The following is a 26,158-nucleotide window of genomic DNA, read 5'->3' as shown; positions in this document are numbered from 1 at the left end:
CCGCCAACCAATTCTTACCTAACTTTTCAAAGATGCTACTTCTAGCGCACCCTTAAATCTACCTACGTGTATTTTACTTGTGGAAGTCTATCGATTTGGACAGTGCTGAGGTGAGATTTTTTCGTCCCTAATAACTTTCTTTTCTCTCGCTAGTTCTCTCGCATCTAGAGATACGCTGCACTCGCGTTTTAGGTGCAAGGATCCCAAGCAATGCTTACCTAACTTTTTAAAGATGCTACTTTTAGCCCTCCCCCAAATCTACATACGTGTATTTTAATTGTGGAAGCCTATTGATTTGGACAGTGCTGAGGTGAGATTTTCTCGCCCCTATTAACTTTCTTTTCTCTCGTTAGTTCTCCCGCATCTAGAGGTGCGCCGCACTCGCGTTTTAGGTGCAGGGATTCCAACCAATGCTTACCTAACCTTTTAAAGATGTTACTTTTAGCCCTCTCTCAAATCTACTCACGTGTATTTCACTTGTGGAAATCTACTGATTTGGACAGTGCTTCTGTGAGAGATTCTCGCCCATATCAAGTTACTTTTCTCTCGTAAGTTCTCGCGCATTTAGAGATGCGCCGCACTCGCGTTTTAGGTGCAGGGATCCCAACCAATGCTTACCTAACTTTTTAAAGATGCTACTTTTAGCCCTCCCCAAATCTACACACGTGTATTTTACTTGTGGAAGTCCATTGATTTGGACAGTGCTTGGGTGAGAGATTCTCGCCCTTATCAACTTTCTTTTCTCTTGTAAGTTTTTGCGCATTTAGAGATGCGCCACACTCAAGTTTCAGGTGCAGGGATTCCAACCAATGCTTACCTAACTTTTTAAAGATGCTACTTTTAGCCCTCTCCCAAATCTATACACGTGTATTTTACTTGTGGAAGTATAGCGATTTGGACAGAGCTTGGGTGAGAGATTCTCCCCCATATGAACTTCTTTTCTCTCGTAAGTTCTCGCGCATTTAGAGATGCGCCGCACTCGCGTTTTAGGTGAAGGGATCCCAATTAATGCTTACCTAACTTTTGAACTGAAAGCGAGTCAAAACAGGGTTGTCTTCTTATAAACGACAAAACCAAATCAAATTGGCCGAAGTGGGCGCCGACTCCGAAGGGTTCCTGTCCTGCAAGCGAACGTCGTTAAAGGCGTTTACCGCCTGTTTGACTCTTCCACTGGGTCTTCGTCCCCCACCAGGTCTTCGTCCCCCACGGGGTCTCCTTCCGCCACCTGGTCGCTTTCCTCCACTAGGACAGTTTTCTAAAAGAAGTTGTTTTCAAAGTTCTATGTAAATCAAGCGAGATTCTTATTTTTATTTTATTTTATTTTTTTTCAGAGTTATAAACTATATACAGTAAACCTGTTTCAATTGGCTAGACATCGTTGGAGCCCCCCAAAAAGTCAGAATTAAAGATCATTTTACATTAAATTTCAATGCGTATCTAGATCAACCACGGAGCTCCAGACTTCATTGTATAAAGATTTCTCAACAAATGCCTCTGGTAATTGCAATACCCGTTTACTCCTAATTGCAAAATGGTGACAACCGGGGATGATCTGGGCCGAGTGATGTAGCCTATGTACATTATACGAAGATGAAATCGGTGGGTTATTCTCTATATATATGTAGCTGACTCTAGGTATAATTACTGCACAACTAATGCACATCAGACGTACTTGCACATTTCCTCAGGCAGTCTTTCAGATTCCGGAAATTGTTTTGGTTTCTCTGGCAACCGCCATAAATGAACGTCTTGCACCGACCGCTGACCTTGTCAAAGTAATATCTAAGAAAGGCGGCTCTACAAACGCCTGTAACTTTAGGAAGGAGGCAGGTCTGGGGCAAGCCTTGACACGGCGACGCAATCAACCCTTTAACCAATATAACAACAGTTTAATATGCATTTTTTTCAAAAGCTTAGCATTATGAATCAAAAGAGGCGAGTTGTGATCGAGTGACCCCTTTGCACGTGAAATAGTACCTTGATAGACGTCAATGAAGAAGACGCTTATGTTTCTTAACCAGATTTTCCACATTTGCATTCTTAGCATATAGGTAAATAAAAGGACACTCAACAATTCGAAGTGAACAGAGAGCAAACGTAATGGTTGGACCACTTGCTCTTCTTGTTTTATTCAACATAAGTCGATGTGTCCAACTTACCCTCTATGTCCTTTCGACTTTCTATAAATATAAGAAACAAGATGCAAGAATCGTCTGGGTCCGTTCATTATACGATGCATAAATTTCTCATTTTTTGCAGTTTAAATGTAGTGATACAATCCTAAGTTATTTTGGCTTACCTCTTTTTATTCCTGTGGAAACTAGGAGGAGATAAAAACAAGAAACAGCAATAAGTTTAAGCTATATAGCTGCTTCTAAAGTACGTTTCTCACCCAAAACGACCAGTCAAATAGATACCCTTCAAGCCGACGCTAGCTGCTAGCAGCAGTAATGCGCTCAGCCACATTCTTAAACTCTGATCGTCGTCTCCAAAGTTGAATAACACCCGAGTTGATGTCTCAGTTTTTTCGCTTGAAAATTCAAGCCTCAGTGATATTTTCCAAGTTCGCGAGAGAGCTAAACTTAGGAACATAAATATGGGTTATTGACCAAGCGTGATGTCAAGATGGCTGGATATCGCCCAAGTTCCTTTTCCTTTTTATTTACCGAGACGGAGTCAAGGTCCATAAACGCAAAAAAAAAAAAAAAGGCCGAGGCTAATATCCAGTCATCTTGACCGAGCAAGCTTGGCTAATAAAGGATTTACTATATGGCTTTTTGGGAAATTTTTCCTTCCGGTACACAGCGGGTAGTCTCGAGTGGGCAATTCAAGTTAGCGTCAACTTGCCCGCTCGGGAAGCCAATTACAGCGCAGGCTTTGGTTCATCTTGCCCACTTTGGTAGCCAATGACAGTGTATCATCTGGTTCAACTTGCCTGCTCACTGGGCTAGCCATATAATAAGAGTACTTCTTCAAAACTAAGCTGTCAATCCCCTTGGGCAGCCATATAAGCCACTTTTGTCAATACAATGCGTAGGAGACACAAGTTTCCTCATTGAATAGGATGTAGCCGATATCGTGAGGTAATATTAGTTTTAGTGGCCCTGATAAATCCGCGTCGAGCGTTTATCAACTCGATATTGTTTTAACATTATAGCTGTAATCGAATTTTCTGGCCCACAGTCGTTTGACGTTTCTTTCTTTAACTGACGCAACAATTAGGTTGATCTATAGAAGCTAAACATGCCCTGTTACCTATAGCTATTTTGAACATCAAAGAAAGGTATTTTATCCCTAGTTTAATGGACCTGACGTTCAGGTGAATCAGTGGGTGTATACTCTGAAAGATCGTGAGCTGCTATCAACTCTCTTAACTATATTATGCAAATGAATGTATCCCTTCTTTAGATAACATGATCTCAAAAAAATATTCGGCAAATGCACAGCTATATTGCACAATATACAGTAGAAAAGGTTATTGTATAGGTAAAGTGAATCCAAGTGTATCGCAAATGGTTATAATATTGTACGAAACGCTTGTTGTGTTTTATCACAGTGTAATACACGGCTTAGGATTCTTCATTTGCTTTATGATATAAAAGTAATGAGGCGAAAAACAATAGATACAGAAAGACATTGGTGATTTCTGTACATATAAAATTAATTATTACATGGCAACTGACCACAGAAAAGCCGATGTATCTACAGATTACATATATTTATCGCTTACGTTAGTATGAAAAGGCAACTTTATTTGCTTATCATTAGAGATCAACAAGGTATTTTCAAAGATTGATGACGATATACCCGATTTAAGTTTAGCTTTGCTATTTGCCCAGTACAATGCAACTGCATGTGACCTATTTTTGTGATGCTAACTTTGGATGTACAGTATCCTATACGATATTGTCTAGAAGTCTCCTCCCATATGTAGAAAGACAGATTTGGAAATTTCATAGGCTGAATCATAGTTAGTAAAGAAGACTGGTTATGAAAGCCGGCGAACTCAAAAAGACACAGGAACACAAGTAATTAACAGTACATTTATTTTTACTGCTGATATAGTGTTCGGGTTCCCTGTGACGAATATCTGAAGTTTGGGAAATCGCAAAGACTTAAAACTTTGAGAGGTGTCTTCTTTTTTATATCCTTTAACATAACTGACAATTTCCTGACTTCATCGACTGAATAACAAGTTTCTGTTAAAAATTCGACTACTCCTGATGACCTACATTTTGGCGGAGATTTTGCGGCCAGGTGTTCAATACAGCTCAACACGGGAAAAATAAATGTGCAGTTTTGCACACTACTTAGTGAGCGTCAAAACAGTCAATGTTTGATTCATTTTAAATTTGTATTGTGCTTGTGACGATCAATTTCGAGATATATGAACAACATGTGTTCACTGGTTCCGTCCCGCGGTGAAAGAAGATGCTTTAAATTGCAAATTGAAATTGGCATTCTAAGAGATAAGCGTAACGTTCTTGAAAGAAACTCTAACTGGATAGTACCGCAACCATATAAGTAGTTCACCCCAAAGCCAAAACACCACCGTCTTGTTTCTGTGGCAACAAAACCATATTCACGCTGTACCGTAGCATTTCAGCTTGCCTAGAATGTAATATCCTTCCTCCAATATGCCTGCTGTGTCTCCAAACCTTAACTGGGACACTGGAAGGTGAGTTTTGTCCGTTCCTCACCTATCTTCACGCCAAACTTTTTTCAATTGCATCGCAGTTGCATTTCCAGCTTTCGTCTACACAGGTTTGTGTAACGCCACATGCACATTAACCTTCCTTATTTTCAGCGCCACCCCAATATTTCATTTTTACGCCATTACGTGACACCCGCCAGCCCTTCCGATGACGAAGGAGCTTGGCATTAAAACATTCATAGCTGATAAACTGCTCACAATGTAAAGACGCATCTGTTAGAGCTGTTAGCTGGGAGAGACTGGCTCCCATGTATGTCACGTCGCGTTTGTAGCATCCTTCCTCGTCGCAACCGTCCCCATGGGTTCTGTTTTCTTTTTCATGACTGACAGTTGTCACTACAATGCCTCCTTTGTCGGTGATGTTACAGTAGACATCAAACGGAGCCGTACTCCCGAAACCATCAGAATCGATGACGTAATGACCACTGACGTAAGCTACATTTGTTTTCACACTGCTGCATGTCTCAGGATACCTTATATGGACAATAACTCTTGCGGATGTCCAAGTTCCCGAGCTACTCGAGTCCTGCACGACACAAGTATAATTTCCACCGTGGTCTAGTTTAGCAGATGTTATTTTTTAGGCTTTGGATTCATCTGCGAGAGTTGGAGTTTTGTTATACATCCACTGGACGATTGAGTGCAGATTTGTTGGGACAGGACAAAGAACTCTGTTGTTTTGGCCAATGTAAACGATCAAAGACCATGACACGTCAGTTGACAGTTTTACGACGTTTAGCTCCACAGCTTATGAATTAGCTCCTAACGCGTTTGTACCAGTAGAAACGCGTACAACCCACTGTCATCTGCACTCACATTCAGAATAGTGAGCTCTGCATCACGTATCATGGTCCTTGATTGGGATAGGAATCCTTCAGACTTGTTCCACGTGATCACAGGCTGTGGTTAACCTGTTGCAGTGTAGGTGAATATCACGTTCCCTCCTTCCTCGACAGTGGTGCTTTGGGAATTCACTCTTATTGAAGGAGCAACTGAGGAGTGAAAAACTTAAAAACCATCAAATTCAATGAATTACTACAAGATACAATAAAAGCGGTGATCTATATATACGTCTAGAATAAAAACTACAATTATGAAAACTATTAAACTGAATGAATACAAGATACAAAAACAATTGCAAATAGGGTGGTTCGACTGATCAAGTAGAGTGACTAATATAACTTAAGAGGCTTAACTTAAGGCAACGTTTAAAATGGTTCAATAATTTACAAAGTTCAAGATCGTTTGATAAAGAAGTCCACAAGGCGACTGCTCTGTAAACAAGTGAGTTTTGGCCGGCACTAAAAAGATTTTCAGCGTTGGAGAATTCCTTGTTCTGCAGACTTTTAAGTCACATCGCCTAATGAACTGTTCGGAGTATCTAGGGGCACGTCCCGTCATGTATTTGAATGCCATTATCGCATCTAAATAGAAGAGTAGCTCGTTTACTGCATGGCAACCAGCGCAATTCCTTTAAGACTGAAGATATGTGGTCAAATTTCCTTTTTCCATTAACAATACGACAGGCCAAGTTTTAGACTGCCTTTAACTTGCTTAAGCTTGTTTGAGAGGTTTTACTCCAAACAGTTGACCAGTAAAGCACGCTGCTAAAAACCAATGCACTTGCAACAGTAACAAGGCTGTGCTTGTCGAAAGAGTGCTTAATTCGGTTAATGTGAGCAGGACGTGGCATCATGTACACGATGCCGAAACAGCTTCTGTTAAACGTGAGATGTAAAATGGCAAAGGAATTTATGTATTCAAGAAAATGAATTCACTATAAAGTTAATCAATGCTAGACTGAATTCTTTGTATAACGTTCAGCACTCTTTGAATTTGCAAGTAATGACTCGTCCCGGAAAATATCTTCTCACGAGAAACAGAGAGAAAGGTATTTCCCTCATTTAGCATGGAACTCTCCATGTCACAAAGTATTGTGCGTCAACTTAGTGATCGTATAGTAAGATCATAACAATTCGTGTCAGTTTTCAAATTTTATTAATTGCTTTTAGTGAATTATGAATGAAAATACGAAAAAAATAAGAAGCAGGGAAATTTAATTGCCAATTGAATGTTACCTTGAATGGGTGGAGTGGAACTCGTTGGCTCACTTGGAGTGGATGTTGAAACCACTGAGAAAGTAAATAATAAGGCATAAGCATACTGAGGAACAGGTGCAAGCGACGTTTTTTTTTTTGTTTTTTTTTCTCAAAAATCTGACGTTTTTCTCAGAAATTAGCTTAATTATGAGACTTTTAATATTGTTACTTTAAGTTTGCTCGTAGCATGCTATCAGGCTGATCCGAGCAGTCTGTTCGGAGGTACTCACAGCTATACATGTAGAGGAGTAAAGGCAAGGCAGCGAAAACGATAACAATAGCAACAATACCACAACACAACGAAAACCGAAATCAGCAGTAATCATGAGCAGAATACGCTGTATGCAACCTAGCAAGTTGGAACAACAAGAGATACACTTTTATGCAATATTAGGTTAATCTATTTGGGATAGCTTGCATAATTACCGTACCTAAATTCGCAATTAGCCAATCAAAAGCCTTGTCTACTGTCCTAATATCCTGCGATATTGGGTCACTGGCCTGTTATGGCTCTGATATCATGCTCACCTAGCCGAATTTGGGTACAGCAAATATCTAATCGTACCTTTTTTGATACGCCTCAGCGGCATAGGAGGCTCGTTTGGTCTCGCCATGGAATTTTGCCTCAACTATACGTCTCACCAAGATACAAACCATGGCTCGACCAAACTCGCCTGATTTGCCGCTGAAGCGTACCAAAAAGGTACGATTAGCTATAAATAGTCGTATTCTAATACGCTGTGATATGTCAGGAAGAGCTTTATGATAATCTTTGACGGAACTGGCATTGTTAATTTTAAATTTGTAGAGAAGACGACACAATTTAATGTTATTTGTTGAGCTGGAACTCTTGGCTGAGCTTGGAGCTGAACTTGGGACCACTGGAAGAAGAAATTTGGAGACCCGCATAGTCAGCATATTCATTTTAACCAAAAGGTCAGGTTAAGAACAAAGCGATCCACATCTATGAATTGGTTATAACACTGTGCAAGTAACCTTAGGGGTGGCTAAAATAAACGTCATGTTAAACCATTCAACAATCAGTAAAGAAAGAATGAAAGATGCGAATGCAGCCATGACACTACTGGAAAAATGACCTGGAAAAATTTTTTTAGGTCATTTTTCCAGTAGTGTCATAGCTGCATTCGCATCTTTCATTCTTTCATTTAATTGCTACCGTTGGACATCTATTACCATGGAATCAGTAAAGATTACATACATTATTACACACTTTATTGTAAAATGTGTGCAGTGGCCAAAGCAGCAAAAACTTTCAACAAGACGACTTGTTGATGAATTTGTTTAAACAACTCTTGCACAATGACATAACGGCAAAACATAAAAACGTAATTAATAATTGTTGTAATTCCTATGATAAGTGCAGGGGCGTAGCTAAGAGGGTCCTGGGGTTCCCGTGACCACACCCCTTCCCCCCGCCACTTTTAGAGGCCTTTTTATAACAAACGACCTACAACAGGTGGCGAAAGCGGCATGACAATCTGCTGAGTACCCTCACTTTGACGCAGTGCGAGCCTCCCTTTAAGAAAAATTCTGGCTACGCCCCTGAACAAAGTATATGACCTTATTATATCTCTTAGTTAGTGCGCGCGCTGTGATTGGTCAGTTTAGCGGGCCGTACTCTCCTGTACGGCCCGTTAAAATTTAAAGTTGGTTTTGTTGCCAAACTGTTTCGTGATTTATCGATAAGTGTTCTTAACTTTTATAGCAAGTGAAAGTTTAGAACTTTCTTATACTCTAAATTATGTAATAAAGCGTGCTAGCGACTAAAAAACAATTTCAAACTGACTCGTTTTGCTTTCGAGGTGCGTCAGAAATTTGAAGCCTTTCCGAGTCCGCGTAAATAGAAATCGTTCCCGAACCCGTCAGGCACACAGTAGAGATATAATAAATATCTTAATAATCTCGTCTTCTCGGTCCTTACTGTAAGTTACGGATCCTCGTTTTTTCCCCTTCGATTTATGACCGGCGCGCTTCGCGCTTGGGCCATAAATCCAACGGGAAAAAATTCGGTCCGTAACTTACAGTACGGACCTCGAACTCGATTAGTAAGAGGTATTTATGCCACTTTGAAACGTTATTCTAAGGTACCTGTGGGTTCTTTTGTGTTGCTTATACATCGATACCCTTTATCGGTGAATCCATTTTGACGTAGTTGATTTGGAGAGCAGGGATGGTTTGAACAGGCGTTCTAAATTGAAGCAAAATGAGAATCCAAAAACGTTTTAAATGTAATAACTCTAATCATTCTCGAATAGCTAATGTACGCTATGTTAATCGACAAAAGCGTTACAACGATATCAAGTCAATTTTCCTTTATTTAGGTGAAAGGAGTTGAAATTTGCACTCTCCCTTTCATCAACCACGTTGCTCCCACGCAATATGATTTTACTTTGACATGGTTAAGACTTTAAAGAAGGTTGGTACAATAGATCGTTTTCACTGTCGCGCAATAAAAAAATAAATCGAAAACCATCCAGTGGAAAAAGCTATGAAATTATGATGTTATAGAAGATAACTAAATAAGACACTTCTCCAAGTTTTAGGCCTGTGCGTTTCCCCAAACTTCAGATATTCGTCGCAATATTTCGCAGATATTTACAGAGCCCAGTATGAAAACGCCATGCTGGTGTACCTCCGTGGTACACGAATATGGCGGCCGGAAATTAGTGTAAACATCTGGAACTTACTTTGGCTACCTAGGCGACTGATTATCAGTACTGATCAAACAAGCATTTACATAAGCACTTTTCCTAATGCTCTAACTTCTAAAAAGGCTCAAAATCATGGGATAAGTGTATATTTTTCGACAAACTCGATCATAGCCTTTTGTCACGCACCTCCGTAACCCTGAAATTCAAAATGTTCTGGATTCCAAAGGAAGCACGCTATTGTGCTGTAAAATTGTAAACAGATATAAATTTACCGTCTCTTATGCCTGATGAGGATAAAAACTTTGTTAGCTCTTTAGTTTTGGATTGTAGAAAGTGATGACGTCACGTGAAAACTATCTATACCTTACAACACCAAACTTACCTCAGTAGGTCTGTAAGTGACGTCTTTTTGACGCAAGAGTGCCTCAGGGTGTGTATCATGATCAGAATTACTCAATTCACATCTGTAAGCTCCGTCTTCATCCCAAGAACCAAGATTGTAAGGCACGCAATAATTTTCTTTAAAGCATCTTACTTCACACATGCTTTCTCTCTGCAATTTAAAGGTTTTTAGCAATGACCTTGAAGAGGATATCCTTCCAGAGCAGGCTGGAATCTCAAAATCCGGCTGTCATCTGTCAAGAAGGAAATTTCATTTAAACGTCATTACAGTGGAACCCTGATAATGCGGTCAACAACAGGCCATCTGGCCGTAATGAAGGGGTATTTTAAATAAGGAAATGATTGACTGAGTTTTTGTTCGCGTCAAAGTCAAGTGAGCGTTATAACGAGGTGGCTGTATGAACGGGGTGACCGTAAGGCGAGGTTCCTAGTAAGGACTGAGTAGTCATGATCAAGCAAAGGAAATAAGAGGAGTAAAACTATATACCAATAATCCGTTAGGGGACAGATCTACAAAGAGCTCAGGACGTTGAGTACGTTTTAACTTCAAGCCAAGCCCCAGCCATGAGTCACGATTTGTTTTGGATTTCCCTTATTTGAAGGCAAAAAGAGGTGCAAGTATTTTTGAGCCAGTAGTGTAGCGCAGTAAGGCAAAACCAATTACTTTTTGACACCAATCTCCTTCCCAGAGTCTTCGTTCCCCTTGACCAGCGGTCGGAAAAAGAGAGCTCTAGGAGCAACCATTTCAGGCATGCGCCATAGATGCAGACTGCGCAGTGAAACCGGATGGCCAGAATTCGGTTATTTCCTTTGTTATTTCAAAATGGTTGCTCCCAGAGCTCTCGTTTTCCGACCGCTGGTCAAGGGGAACGAAGACTCTGGAAACGAGATTGTTTTTGACACTCAAGTGAGAACTAGTCTAGAGGCTTTTTAATCCTTCTTAACAAAAAAAAATAGCGGCTGTACATTTTATCACATTACCTAGAGGACCCTAAAACAGTCTTTAAGCACAAGGAAGGCTTTTTTTTGTTTTTTTGTTTTTTTTTTTGCAATATCTGTACTTGCACTTACAACTCTGTGCATGGTAGGTTTGAAGGTTTTACAATTTCCCTGTACGTATTTATGAGCATTGTCACTGTTTTCTTGCGCTAAGCTTTATGGGTAAATGTACCAGTCGACATGTTTTTGTTCTACGGAGAATAGATTGGTAGTGATCCGTACAGGACACAAACAAAGGAAATTGAATTAGCATGTCTATTCATTTCTCTTGTCCGTGCCTCAAGGCCTCGCTATTACCTTAATTTTAATATATCGAAAGTAGCTTATTGTGTTGTCCCCGCTTCCCGCTGTTTGGATCCAAGGTTATCAAAAGGTTATTCTCTTGATATTATATTATATAGCTACCATCAAACACCTTTCCCTGATGTTATTTTCCCACGCAGGTCGTCTTCAGAATGAATAGCACAGACTAAATAAATAATCTTACCTTTCGCATGCTGCTAAATTGAAAATAACTAAATTTAATTAAATATTTATTGGCAAAGTTTGATGCATGATTATAAAATCAATTTATCAAAGATATCTTTGTTATTTTGAATGTCCAAAAAGCCAAGCTAACTGAAATTAAGGAATCATCAGGCTTTCATAATTGTTTTACTGCATTGAAATCTAATGTCTGATGCAAGGGAAATTACGACAAAGTAGTCCTGACTGAATACAGAGAAAAGATGAACTGTGGTGTCGCCAGTTGAGAATTTTGTTACAAGCAGGATCAAAAGCTGAAATAATAACACCTTACACATTCTTTTAAGACATACTTTTTTGGTGTCGTGAGTAACTCTTTTAGTCTTAGTTATTCTTAAACGTTAGTCTCTTAACAAAGGAGGCTGAGAGCCTAACTCATAATTTGATAACCTGAGAGGGACCGGAGTGTCCACAGAACAGTAAAAACTTCTTTAGTCTTTAGACTGTACTTTAAAGAAAGCCGTTTGACCAGAATAGTAATATACTAAAAAGCTATTGCAGAGCTAGTAGTACTAGTATATCTGTTTGATCTGATCGGAACACGTTCTTTAAACTTACGCAGTCTGATTTGCCAATGGAAGAAAAAGCTCTACTCCTGTATCTTATTCCATCTTACCGAATCTGAATTGATATCAAATTCATGGCAGTAGACACTCAGCAGATACTATCTTTAAAGTGCATTTGAATGTTGCTTATGACACAAGCATTAAGAATTGACAAAAAGACACATCTGTCTCGTACCATATTGCGCCAAGTCCTTGAAGATGAAAGCCAAGAGACAAAAAAGGCATTGGATTCCAGTGAAGTAAACCAAGCACATCTTTTCACAGATCTGTTCTCTGCTATCACGTTTAACATTTATATTTGTAAATGTATGTTAAAATTTATAACTATGTTTTACATAACTGGAAAAATTTTGCTATGAAACAGAGCCGATAAAATTAACCTACAAATGGAGAAAATTGTTTTTGAATGCACTTGCAGTATTATTTAATATTTTCGTTGTAGATTTTTGAAATTTTCAGTAAAAAGATGCTTTCTCATAACTAATCACAGAGTCAGTTAAGTTTTCTCTTGGTGATCTCTGTTTGAAATATTTAAAACATCTGCAAGTTTTTGAATAATAATTCCAGATTTTATTATTTTGCTTTAAAAAAAAAAGAAAAAGAAATAAATTAGAAGATTCTCGTTTCTGCAAGAAACAGTCAAATTCCGCCGCTCAAAAAACACTGTGCAGTGTTTTTTTTTTTTTTTTTTTTTTTAAATTTGTATTTACTTTGTTCCACGAACAATGGCCAATTTCCTCTTTGAGACGAGCCTGCAGGGAATCATGGTAGTTGTGTTCATCATCTTGGAATGGATATTTTTTCTGTTGAATAAAACTACCATGATTCCCTGCAGGCGTGTCTTATAGAGGGATGGGAATTGGCCATTTTGAATGACAAGGTAATGCTTAAAATATCCCAGAGATCACTAAAAAGAGACTTAAATTGACTAATTGTGATTAGCATTGAAATTTCAGAAGGTTGGAATGAAAAAAATTGCTGCAAGTGCGTTCGAAAATAACTCTCTCTATCTGCAGGAGGTTTTATTTCATCGGCTCTGTTCCTTAGCAACATTTTTCTAGTAACAAGAAAACATAGTTATAAATTTTAACTTACAGTTACAAATGTAAGTATTAAAAAGTGATCGCCGGGGACAGATCTGTGAATAAATGTGTTTGGTTTATTTCGCTGGCTTTTAAGATATGCCTAACTTGGTGTTAATCCAATGTTTTTTCTTCTCTTGGCTTTCATCTTCAAGGATTTTGGCACAACATGGTAAGAGACAGAGATTTTTTTTCAAATCCATATGTTCATATTATACGCAGCATTCAAATGCACTTTGAAGATAATATCTAATGCTATAAGATTGATATCAATTATTTGGTAAGATGGACTCAAATGCAGGGGTAGAGTATTTTTTTCCATAGGTAAATTAAACTACATAAGGTATAAATAACATGTGCGCTGAGATCAAACCGTATTAAGTTATAATAATATTACCAAAAGTAAACTTTTACATGTAACACGGCTCTTCACTAACCCTATATTATATTATTATTTTTGTCAAACGGCTTTCTTTGAACTACTGCAGACACTCTGGTCCCTTAAGAGACTAACGTTGAAGAAATAACTAAGACTAAAAGAATTAATCATGACACGAAAAAAGTGTGTGTTAAAAGAATGTGCAAGGTGTTATTATTTCAGCTTTTGATCCTCTTTGTAACAAAATTTTCAACGACACCACAGTTCATGTTTTCTCTGTATTTCAGCACTACTTTGTCGTAATTCGTTAAAGTCAGACGTTAGATTTCAATTCAGTAAAACAATCGAGTCGCATGAAAGTCTGACGAATTCTTGACTTTCCGTTAGCTTGGAGTTTCTGATATTGAAAATAACAAAGATATCTTAATTCGATAAATAGAGTTTATAATCATGCATCACAGGATAACAATTTTTATAAGTGAGAGTTTAATTCAAACTGTGCCCATAAATTTTAAATTAAATTTAGTTCTTCCCAGTTCAACAGCATGCGACAGGCAATATTAAATATAGTTTGTTTTCAAAAAGCGTGGGTTAGAAAAATAGCTAGCGACGTTGTCCTCTTTATTCTGAAGACGTTCTGCGTGGGAAAATAAAATCAGGGAAAGGTGTCTGATTATATCTAACACTGAATCTAAACAGCGAGAAGTTGTGACAACACAGTGCAGAAGCCTCTGGAACGTTTGTGACTTACCACCAATTTCATTGATACGCGACCCCCGAATCAAAACTCTCGCGAGCATCTGGCGATTCGCTTCCGTCATTCATGCGTTACTTATATGGTGTTATAGGAATGCCGCTCTTGTTTTCAAAAATATGGCAGCCACTGTGTAGCCTGTTCGTTCAACATGGTTGCTTGTTATTCTTCAAGTTTACTTTGTCGAGTGGTGTCTTTGCTCGTGCAGAGGTTTAGCGTGAGCGTTATAGCAAGACTTCTGCACGCGGGGAATAATTTTTGAAAACAAGAGCGGCATTTCTATAACACCATATAAGGAACGCATGATTGACGAAAGCGAATCGCCAAATGCTCGCGAGACTTTTGATTCGGGGATCGCGTATCAATGAAATTGGGGGTAAATATGTATGTTGAAAAGTAATTAGTTTTGCATTTCCGTGCTACGTCTGCTGGCTCAAAATACTTGTGCGTCTTTTCCATCCATTAGAAGAAAACAACAACAACAAAAAAAACTCATCCTGGCTCTCTCGCACACGTTTCCCCGCATTTAGTGTCAGCTACATGTATTTGTACCACAGGCTTTGATTAGTTCATTGGATGGTCTGTGTCCTTTGTAACGGGCTAGAGTGATTAAAGAGTACTCGACGTCCTGAGTTCTTTCTAGATCCGTCCCTCAGCGAGGTATTGGTATGTAGATTTACCCCTCTGGTTTTCTCGGCTTAACTACTTCTTATTATCATCTATACATAAGGAAGCAATAATTTAAGGATTGAAATACAATGAGGCCCCGCCTTATGGTCAACCCTTTCATACGGACACCTCGTAATTACGGCCACTTTACTCTGACCGGAACCAAGAGATTATCCTTGAAAATCTCTTAACGGAACAAAACTTTAATCTTTTTTTTTTTTTAAAACACCGATTCAATACGGCCAGAATTTTGTGGCTAGTTGGTGAACGGATTAACGGGCTTCTCACTATACCATTGTTGTAAAGACGAATTAGATTTAATCAAACTTCCTTCTTGACAGATGACTGCCGGATGTTGAGATTCAAGCCCGCTGTGGAGGGATATTCTCTTCAGGGTCACGTGGTAAAAACCTTTAAGTTGCAGACAGAAAGCATGTGTGAAGTAAGATGCCATATGGAACATAATTGCGTGTCTTATAATCTTGGTTCCTGGGATGAAGACGGAGCTTACAAATGTGAATTGAGTAATTCTGACCATGATATACACCCTGAGGCACTCGTGCGTCAAAAAGGCGTCACTTACAGACGTACTGAGGTATGTTTGGTGTTGTAAGGTATTGTCAAAACCGTCTTTAAAGTTTTACCACTGTCCATGTAAAATCATGTTGTGTATGAGGAAAGTGGTTTGTGAAGGGAGGAGGTAAATGTCAAGTGGTGGTGATGTTTTAAAAGTTGTTGCCGTCGGTGGTAATATTGGCTCCTTGTTGGGACCCTATGCGCGATGTCTATATCGTCCTCATTAACATTCATACAAATCTCAGAAATATCTTCAGACAAAGCTTAGTTGTTTCTTCAGCCTTCTCTCTCTCGGTCTTCTGGGGAACTCCTTCGATTTTAAGATTTTACTGGTAGCTGTAGGTTGTTACATCATCTATGGATTTAGAGACAGCCTCTACTTGAGCAGTAATGTCTTTCAGTTTCGCCTGAAAGCTTTCTGTAGCAGTCGATAAACCATCACAGGTATCGCTCACATGTTGTACGTCCAGGCTGCTAGGTGAGGCGGCGCGTTCCATTTTGGAACGTAGAGATTCAAACTCGCAAAAACGTAACTACAACTTTGAATGTGATTGGCTTGTTGAACTGTCTGATAACAAACTGACCAATAACAAACTGTTCAGTAACAAACTGTCCGATAACAACTTGGCAAGTGAATTAGTGGAAAATAGGAGTTTTTAAACCAATAACAATTAAGGAAATTGTAATTTTTATGATTAAATTATTTAGCGCTTTTCTTCTTGTTAACTAACTCTCGGAGGTAACAACTTTCAGAGCTGCTCAGAACACGTGTGTTCGTTGCGCTCTCTCAAAGCAATACCCTCATTTTTCTTCCCTTTAGAACGCCTGTTCCAAACATCCCTGCTCTCCAAATCAACTGTGTCAAAATGGATTCACCGATAAAGGATATCGATGTATAGGACTAAGCAACACAAAAGAACCCACAGGTACCATAAAGCAATATAAGATTATATACTCTGTTATATTCTGCCATATTTTAATAATTATAATTAAAATTATTATGTTTTGCCGTAATATCAGAGTACAAGATTTGTTCAACTTTTGTTCTTTTTAAAAAAAAACATCATCAACAAGTGGCCTTGTTGAGAGCTTTTGCTGCGTTGGCCACTGTACACATACAAAGTCGACTTTGGTACTATGCAATTAACCATTTGTGCCCCTTTTCATGCAACCTTTTTACAACAATGTATGCAATCTTTAATAATTTACAAATGGTTTAACATAAACCAGGTTAAGGTTTCTTGTACAGTGTCATGACCAATTAATAAATGTAGATCCTTTTGTGAGCGGAATGATTCTAAACTTGACTTTTTGGTTAAAATGAATATGTTGATTATGCGGGTCTCGAAATTTCTTCTTCAAGTGGTCCCAAGTTCAGCTCCAAGCTCACCCAAGAGTTCCAGTTCAACAAATGGCAACATTAAATTACGTCCTCCCTACAAATTTTAAATTAACAATGCCAGTTCCGTCAAGGTTGATCATAAAGCTCTTCCTGGTGTATTACAGTAACTGGGAATTTAATAGGACTACTGATTTACAGTCAAACCAAGTGAAGCGTACCACTCAAGTTTACACTAATGAATTGATTATTTGAATATTGAACCCACTAGTCGTTCCAAGAATACGGCTAATGGGTTTAATGTTCAAAAAAAAATTTAATATTGATTTTTGAAATGACTAACGAGTTCAATATTCAAATAATCAATTCATTATTGCATTCTTGAAACGACTAGCGGGTTCAATAATCAATTCATTAATGTAATCTTGAGAGGTACGCTTCACTTGGTTTGAATGTAAGCCAACTATTCCAAATACAGTTAACTAATATGACAAATGAATGTCGTAAATTACGTCTCTCCTGCTTTTCCAACTTGCTAGTTTGAAACAATCATCTTTGTTTTTCTCTTTTTCAGTTTCTTTTTTTTAATTATGGTACAAATACATACATTGTGACCATTAACTACCGCCGGGGTGTATTGCTTTTCATCATTACTGCTGTTGTTTCTGTTGTAGTTGTCGTTACTATTGTTTGCTGTTGTTTTCGTTGTCGTTGTCGTTGTCGTATTTTTGCTACTTTTATCGTTTACGCTGCCTTGCCATTACTCTTAGTCTACATGCATAGCTTAAGTCAGCCTCAAGATTAGACTGCTCGGATCAGCCTGGTAGTATGTTTGGAGCAAACTTAGAGTAACAAGATTAAAGGTCTCATAATTTAGCTAATTGTTGAGAAAAACGTCGCTGATTTTTGAGAAAAACTCCGCTTGCACCTGTTCCTATGCCTTGTTATTTACTTTCTTAGTGGTTTCAAAATCCACTTCAAGTGAACCAACAAGTTCCACTCCATCCATTCAAGGTAACATTCAACTGCAAATTAACTTTCCAAACTTTTCATTTTATTCATATTTGAACTCGTAATACACTAGTAGCTATTAACAAAATCTTTCAAAACTAACACGAGTTCAGCTTATAAACTTACTATCCGATTACATACAATACTTTGCTACACGGAGAGTTAGATGCTGCACGGTCCATGAATTTTCTTTAGGACAAGAGTGACGAAAGGAGGAATAGGGAAGAATGTTTTGATTTTTGAATTTTGGAGACGAGTCAGTATTTACAAAGTCCGAGAGTATTTCTTCCTGTTCAAAAATAAGTTTAGCACTGATTCTTTTGTGAATTCATTTGCTAGCACACATAACTATTCCTTTGCCATTTTACACCTACAAAGATAATTCACAGTGTTTCAACATCCATCTCGTTTGTTTTTCACTCCTCAGTTGCTATAAAATCTTTCAAAACTGACGCGAATTGTTGTAAACTTACTATCCTATTACCAAGTTAACACACAGTACTTTGTTACATGGCGAGTTACATGATGCACGCCCCATGACTTCTGTTTTGGACGAGAGGAATATTAGTGTATGCTTCTTGTAAAAAAATAAGTTTAGCACTGAATGATTCTTTTGTCGATTCATTTGCTTGCACACAAATTCCTTTGCCATTTTACACCTCAAGCGTAACGTTAAAGGAATGACAGAGATAACTCACAGCAAATTACACCCAGCTCATTTGTTTTTCGCTCCTCAGTTGCTCCCTCAGTAAGAGTGAATTCCCAGAGCACCACTGTCGAGGAAGGAGGGAACGTGATATTTACCTGCACTGCAACAGGTCAACCACAGCCTGTGATCACGTGGAACAAGTCAGAAGGATTATTACCCCACTCAAGGATCATCATACGTGATGTAGAGCTCACTATTCTGAATGTGAGTGTAGATGACGGTGGGTTGTACGTTTGTACTGGTACAAACGCATTAGGGTCTACTTCATCAGTTGTGGAGCTAAACGTCATGAAACTGTCAACTGACTTGTCATCGTCTTTGCTAGTTTACATTGGCCAAAACAACAGAGTTCTTTGTCCTGTCCCAACAAGTCAGCACTCAATTGTCCTGTGGATGTATAACAAAACTTCAACTCTCCCTGATGGAGTGGTCATCGATGAATCCAAAGTCTTAAAAATATCCTCTGCTAAAATATACCACGGTGGAAATTATGCATGTGTCGTGCGTAACTCGAGTAGCTCGGAAACTTGGACAACCGCAAGAGTTACTGTCCATATAGGGTATCCTGAGACATGCAGCAGTGTGAAAACAAATGTAACTGACGTCAGTGATCATTACGTCATCGATTCTGATGGTGTCGGTGGCACGGCTCCGTTTGATGTCTACTGTAACGTGACCGACAAAGGAGGCATTGGCGTGACAATTGTCAGTCATGACACAGAAAACAGAACCCATGTGGACGGTTGCGACGAGGAAGGATGTTACAAACGCAACGTGACATACATGGGAGCCAGTTTCTCCCAGCTAACAGCTCTAACAGATGCCTCTTTACATTGTGAGCAGTTTATCAGCTATGAATGTTTTGATGCCAAGCTCCTTCATAATGGGAAGGGCTGGTGGGTGTCACGTGATGGCGTAAAAATGAAATATTGGGGTGGCGCTGTTAATATGGAAGGCTATTGTGCATGTGGCGTGACACAAACATGTGTTCAAGAACATAAAAAATGCAACTGCGATGCAAATGAAGAAATTTGGCATGAAGATAGCGGACTACTCACGGACAAAACTCACCTTCCAGTTTCCCAGTTAAGGTTTGGAGACACGGGACAGGAACATGAGGAAGGATATCACATCCTAGGCAAGCTTAAATGCTTCGGTACAGCATGAATATGGTTTTAAACAGAAATAGCCTGCAGAGCAGGCGAGATTTTTTCGAGCGAGCGCTCACATCGTAAAAAGTTTAGCCGCCACCTTGAATTTTTCATGCAGTGGAAGACTGGGGAGAGAAAGAAAGTTTTACCAAGGGGGTGAATGATAGGCAACAGGAAGGCTAGAGGAGGGGGTGGAGCGAAGAAAATCTCATTTTTCCCCTCCCCCATCCCCCACCGTCTAACATGGTGGTCTAACATGGCGTTCTAAAAAGGCGGTCGCAAGGTTGTAACGCTAACTCGCCCCAATAAGACGCCTGCACTGCAGGCTAAAACAGAAAAAGTTATCATTACCAGCTTCACAAGTCAACATATGAAAAATCACATATTTGAACCGCAGAGAAAGATACGAGGACAGCTCCGTCGGTAGAGCACTGCACGTGTATCGCAGAGGTCATGGGTTCGAATCCCGTTCAAGCCTGAATTTTTTTCACGCTGTAAGACGAAATCCGATGGAAAATCGAGCAATTTCAGCTGTTAACGGACAAAAACCTTGTACCAGAATAATTTTTCATTTCACCAGTACTTTCAGGCGTTTCACATCAACTTCAAAACTTGTTTTCGCCATCTGGTGTTGTTAGAAATGATTTTGTTTCGAGAAGACATTTAAAACAGTCACACAGAATTTTGCGAAACGACATCAACAATCTCGGAACAAAGTTTTGTCCACTTGTTATTCGAACATCTGGCGGATTCCTTCTTAGTTTCACAACTGCTTAAGTTGTGTATAACTGTGATGATCTGTCCTGTTATGACATTTCTTGCTCTGTTTCCTCCGAAACGGTGTTGTTTTGGCTTTGGGGTAAACTATTTAAGTGCCGGTGATAAGAGCCAATCAAAGTACAAAACAAGTATAGAACGTTTCGCTATCAGAGTCTACATTACACCTGACAAATTTTACTGTAAAATGAAACCTTAACACTTGTTACATTTGAAAACCATGCTAGGCCAGGTTAGCAAAACTTTTTCAACGCGGTTTATGCTCAATGCAAAGTGCTTTAATTACATTCATGTAATCTTAGCGACTAACACTACAATATGACGTCCAGACTAAGTCGTAAACTAATCTTCTTGCAGCCTGGGAGTTTCCGAGGAAGTGGAATGTTGCCCTCACCGGGCCGTTGGAGTTTGACTTGCATGGTAGTTCATTATTTAGAGTTCACAAGAGGCAAAGTCATCCTGAAAAAGTTGGCCAACTTTTTCAAGTTGGTCATTCCTAACTCTTGTTAAAGGTGTACCATTACGGCGACTGAGCCGCATTTTTGGTCAAAGCTGTGCTTTAAGTTTCACTAAGTACCTTCACTCGAACATAACCGTTCGTAAAGCCCCAAAATGAAGAAGTGAATCGTTGAGGGGAGTGCAAATTGTCATTATTCCTTAGCGATTTTTCTTGCACAAGACAAAGAAATTTTTAAAAAAAGTTTGCCAGGCTTTTTCAATTTGTCATCGCAAGCCTGTGTAGGAGGCTAAATTATCAACATTACTGCTGTGGTACTTTGTAAGGGTTAACTAGGAGTTGTGACTCATACATGTTTCATGTTCTTACTGGCCAAACCTATTTGACTCTTAAAATAACATCTTTTAAAAGCACATGTATGCATGTATGCTTCCTTTGCCCCTTGTCGTCACTGTATTTCTTAATTGTCTAAGTCATGTAACTGTATTTGTTAGTAATGTAAGTCGTTTAGTTATTGTAATTAAAATAGTGTAAATAATTAGAGCAATATAATGTAAATAGAGTTAGTGTTGTAAGTAAGCATTGGTTTCCCTTGTGTTATTGCAAATAAAAAATAAATAAAAAATGTATGCTTCCTTTTCATGTTAAATAGTTGTAAATGTATTAATAGCCAAGTCGCAGTGGGTGCTTTTCATTTATCCTCATTTATATATTAGATTATTCTTATTCATTGGTATTTCCAAACAGATTCTGGTAAATCTTGTAGAGACCGTGTCTGTTGGCCTTTCCACCGAAGCCATAAAATACCAATAACTACACAGACTATGGACTCCACGTAATATCCATCAAGCCATGTCTCGCACACACCTCCAGCATTGGTACAATCCTGAAAAAGTAAAATAAAAACAACAGATGAACAATGGATCTAAGTGTCGCCCCACTTGTTTCTAAATGCCACAGAGACAAACATGTAGAAAAAAATAAAAATAATAATCTTATTTCCATGACCTTAAGTTTAGCTGTCACTTTCGAAAATTTTCCAAACTATCCTTGTTTTAAGGTACTGTAAGCTGCCGATTACAAGCCCCTCCGCTTATAGCCCTCCTCCGCCCCCTTCTCCCGGCCGTAGGCCCATCTACCTTTAAACCAAAAGATTTGTCCGGTTGTAAGCTCCCTCGGGTATAAAGTCCCCTTCTAGATTTCGTTGTTTTGAATTCATTTTATTATGATGTTTTAAAGCTTATTTACCAGTACTGTATACGATTCCTGGAATATAAGCCCCTCCGTTTTTAAGCCCATCTAAAACCCCTTACAAAGTTGTATCAGCCCAGGGCTTATAAGCGGTAGTTTACGGTATTTTACGACAAAAACTCAGTTCAACAGACAAAGAAAAGAGATGAAATTGACGCCAAGCTGCTGTCTTTTGTTAATGACACTCATACAAATACTTGTTTCTCAGTCTAATTCAGGAATGGTGTCATTTGAATTCGCACTCTTCTTTGACAAGTGCAGTGATGTAACTGTACCAGACTTGACTATTATTTTCCACGACCTTCCATGACCAACAATTAAATTCCATGACTTTCCAGGCCTGGAAAACGAAATTCTTTAAATCCGTGACTTTCCAGGTTTTCAAAGACCCACACGAATCGTGACTCTAAGGGAAGATTTCTTTTTGTTTGTTTGTTTGTTTGTTTGTTTGTTTGTGTGTTTTTGCTCTATTAGATCAATACTTTGGATATACTGAGCCATAATCATGCAAAGATAATTTGGTTGTTTCCAATCATTGTTTGGACATTTCTGCGGCTTGATGAGAACTCCAAAACATTCTTGAGGAGCATCTAAAGATGTTTAGGCTACATCCTAAACATATCTCCCAGTTACGTGCCACACTATTCAATTTACCGAACCTGCAAGGTTCAGAATGCAATGAGACAGACTGAAATAGGCAACATGAGTCAGTTTTTGGTTGAAAACATAAATTAGAACAAAAAATCTTTACAAATGAAGACATTTTTAGGAGAAGCGCCTGTACCTTAGCACTTGTCTTGCTACTGCAATGCAGTCCTGGTATGGTTGCACCTACGCAGTTTGTCCAGGTGAGTCCATCGACAAGCCACAAGGCTAATGTCTGACACCAGTTGCCTCCAAGGTTAGTCAGTGTGTTAAGAAGAGTTAAGTAAGTCCCTCCGACACGTGGGTCACTGATACGAGCATGGAATGCCATGATGGCCACAAACATGCAGTACAGTGTCACCTGTTCATGACAAAGAAAAACAAATTAGATGACAGTTGAACATGGACATCCACAATGAGATTTGGTAGACCAATCACATTTTGTTTCCCTTGCTTCACTGCTTGTTCGTGACCCAAACATACAGTAAAGGCCATCTCACAGGCTAAATACACTGTATCTCCCACACCAGGAAGACATACAGTGTACATAAAGATCTGAGATTTGATCTGATATATCCATGCCAATGATGTAGTTCTAAAGAGAGCCCTCAATTTCATACACGTGGTGCTTGACTGTTTTCTTTTACTTTCTTTGACTGATGCTCCATTTATGCTATTTTTTGAGTGTAGTAGGGTAAGGAAATAGTTGTCATACCTACCTGTAGAATTTATTTGAACAAGTTTGTTTTATAAATTTAATTGAATCAGATTTTAAATACACTCATCTTTATTAAAATATTGGAACACCTGACCAAAGACTGGAGATTGTACATGTACATATACATACATGACATACCTGTACACTTAAACCTGTAAGGCTTGCTAGCCTACATGTATGGCTAAGGGAAATGCAAAAGTCTTTAAGCCTGGATTACTAAGTTTTATGTGTACAATTTAAAATGACTTGGAATATTGCCAAAGCATTCGAAAAAGTAGATCTATGCATTTTATAATACCTGATGGACAGCATACACCAATAAGATTGTGACATAAAAGTATATGGGATAAAACTCCTGCCCAGGTCCACGCACAGAATTAGCCCACCATACACACATCATGAATACCATGCCCATAAAGAGTCTGTATGGGAAAGCTTTGAGAAACACATCCAAGGGACGAGGACCTATTTAAAGCAGACATACAGTCAGTACGTGTATGTATGTACAATTGAACAGTTTCAATGCCTTTTTCTTTCTACATGCATGTATGGTGCCTTCTTCAGGTTTGAAAAATGACACAACCATTTTCTTTTCTTCTTTCTCTGCAAATTGATGAAATGAAGTTACATATAAAATAGTGTACCATATTTAAAAAAAGGGCACTGAAAGACAAAAAACTTCTGATCAACTTCTTGTGGAAGATCAGACATGAAACTCATTTTACCCTTGCGCTCAAGTCACATGACAACTGAGTGACACCCTGATGAGAGCTACCAACTAGAGGTAATTAATGGACAGTCTGGAGAATAACATTTTTCATCATAACTTTGTTTAGAATCAATCTCTTCCTTGGGATTTCTTTTAAATACAAGGTATCAAAAGAGATCTAACTGAAAACATCAAACAAAATGTTTTCTACAAAATTGCCATTTTTGCTATAATATTATACTGATGCCTAAGTAATAGCTAAGGACACATTCAATATGTCAATATTCTAACATGAATCTGAGGCTTTCGGGTCAAAATTGCAAATTTTTTCAGTTTCTTTTGTCTTACAATTCCCAAAAGAGACTTGGATACATAGAAAACACCACTAAATACAGAAGTTGTCCTGAAAGCCTCAGAGCCATGTTTGAATATTGATATATTGAACGTGGCCTATTCATGACTTGTATGAGAAAGGTTTTGTAATTTCAACAAAAATCTGTGTATTATAATTTGTATTACTTTTTCTTAAGTGGGCTCAGTTTAATCCTGCAACCTGATTGGTTCTATAGCACAGTTCAAATTTTTCTATCTCCACCCACAGTCATGGTAACACACAAGCAACATGTGTGTAAAATGGTCAAAAATTATTCAAGACCTCTGTCACTGTTTTTCATTATAGAGACCTCCCAACAGGCAAATATCATAATATGTCTCCCTGCCCAAACACACAAAATAAAAATAATATCTAAGAAGGTAATATATACATGTAATAAAATCGTCAGTGCAGACATGTTGATAGTCATGTACCTGCTGTGTATCTGCTGATGTAAAGGGGCAGTAGAATCTGAATCGGAACCATAGGGATAGCAAGAAGAGCAAGGTTCTCTTTAGGAACTCCTGCTTCAATCAGTTTGAGGCCAGTCACCGAGTCAGCAGCTGAAAAGCCAACCTAACAATGAACAATCACAAATACTGTAAATACATGTAAGGAGGACTGTGCATTTATTCACTTTATTTATAACATACATGTGCATACAGCTGAATATCATATTACAATCAAACCTGTTTGAACTGAGTACATACATGTATACTGTGGAGGTGTTTATATGAAGGCTCCACAGGTCAAACCCGGACCATATACATGTGTAGTATAATGGAGAACCTAACACTGAATAAAAGGTTTTACTGTAAACTACTGCACCTATATATCACAAGTAAACACTAACTACTTTCAATACCCTTTATAGAGTACATGAAACAAACCTACTGTCTGGATATTAAAGTTTAAAGGTTTTCACCAAAAAACTCAATATCTACAGGTAAGGTGAGGAAAGCACATGTACCAAAATACATCTCCACGTGTGTATCATCTTAAATTTGACAAATTAAACAAGTTGTTTTCAAATTTTACCTTAAATGTTAGCAATATAACCATGAGTCTTAAAATACTTGGACAGCGCAGGATTTTCATCAAGGTTTGGTATCCATCAACGATTCCTTCAACAGATTCCTCTCCATGAAGTTCTATCTCAGACTTTTCACGTTTAAACAATCCAACTAATGTTGTGGTGACTAAAAATACAATTCCCCAAAAATAAAAAAATCCTGAGAAAGTGACTACTCCATCATCCAATGGCTGAGTTCTCAGATATCTATTGCTAAAGTCGGCGGAACTAAGGGCTAAAAACACAACATTTCCCATAAAGTATCCTGCAGTCTGGCCAACAGTGTTGCAAGTCGAGGCATAACCGACATTTTCTCTGGATAGCATTGTAAGTGCCCAGCCATCAACAGCAATGTCTTGAGTTGCAGCGAGGAAATTCAGACAGAAGAAGATCCCAGTTAAAAAAGCAATGCTTGGGCCTTCTTCATTGCTTCCACCCATTAGTTCTTCAATGTTCTAACAAAAAATAAAATAAAATGTAAGAGATTGAATTACATTTATGTACAATCA

At 38.5% G+C, this 26,158-nt stretch overlaps 3 protein-coding genes across 3 annotated transcripts in view; 2 read left to right on the top strand and 1 right to left on the bottom strand.

The window, feature by feature from the left end:
- The window catches only part of LOC145481296 (uncharacterized), a 147,681-nt gene that overhangs the window by 11,316 nt on the left and 110,207 nt on the right, over positions 1-26,158 (top strand). The window lies entirely within an intron of this gene.
- LOC145481301 (contactin-associated protein-like 5) lies at positions 18,226-19,668 on the top strand. The gene has a single exon (XM_081459764.1). The coding sequence runs from the start codon at positions 18,785-18,787 to the stop codon at positions 19,661-19,663; it is 879 nt and encodes a 292-aa protein (XP_081315890.1). The 5' UTR covers positions 18,226-18,784; the 3' UTR covers positions 19,664-19,668.
- Positions 21,609-26,158, bottom strand: part of LOC145481295 (acetyl-coenzyme A transporter 1-like) — a 7,645-nt gene continuing 3,095 nt past the window's right edge. The window contains exons 2-6 of the mRNA XM_081459751.1: positions 25,616-26,104; positions 25,012-25,153; positions 23,794-23,960; positions 22,917-23,138; positions 21,609-21,767 (exon numbers count right to left, since the gene is read on the bottom strand). Of these exons, the coding sequence (XP_081315877.1) occupies positions 21,609-21,767; positions 22,917-23,138; positions 23,794-23,960; positions 25,012-25,153; positions 25,616-26,104 (1,179 nt within the window). The remainder of the gene's footprint in view (positions 21,768-22,916; positions 23,139-23,793; positions 23,961-25,011; positions 25,154-25,615; positions 26,105-26,158) is intronic.

Source organism: Orbicella franksi, chromosome 3 (genome assembly GCF_964199315.1).
Source record: "Orbicella franksi chromosome 3, jaOrbFran1.1, whole genome shotgun sequence".
NCBI classification, from domain to species: domain Eukaryota; kingdom Metazoa; phylum Cnidaria; class Anthozoa; order Scleractinia; family Merulinidae; genus Orbicella; species Orbicella franksi.
The sequence above is the reverse complement of the archived record's forward strand: the minus strand, read 5'-3'. Positions and strand labels throughout refer to the sequence as shown.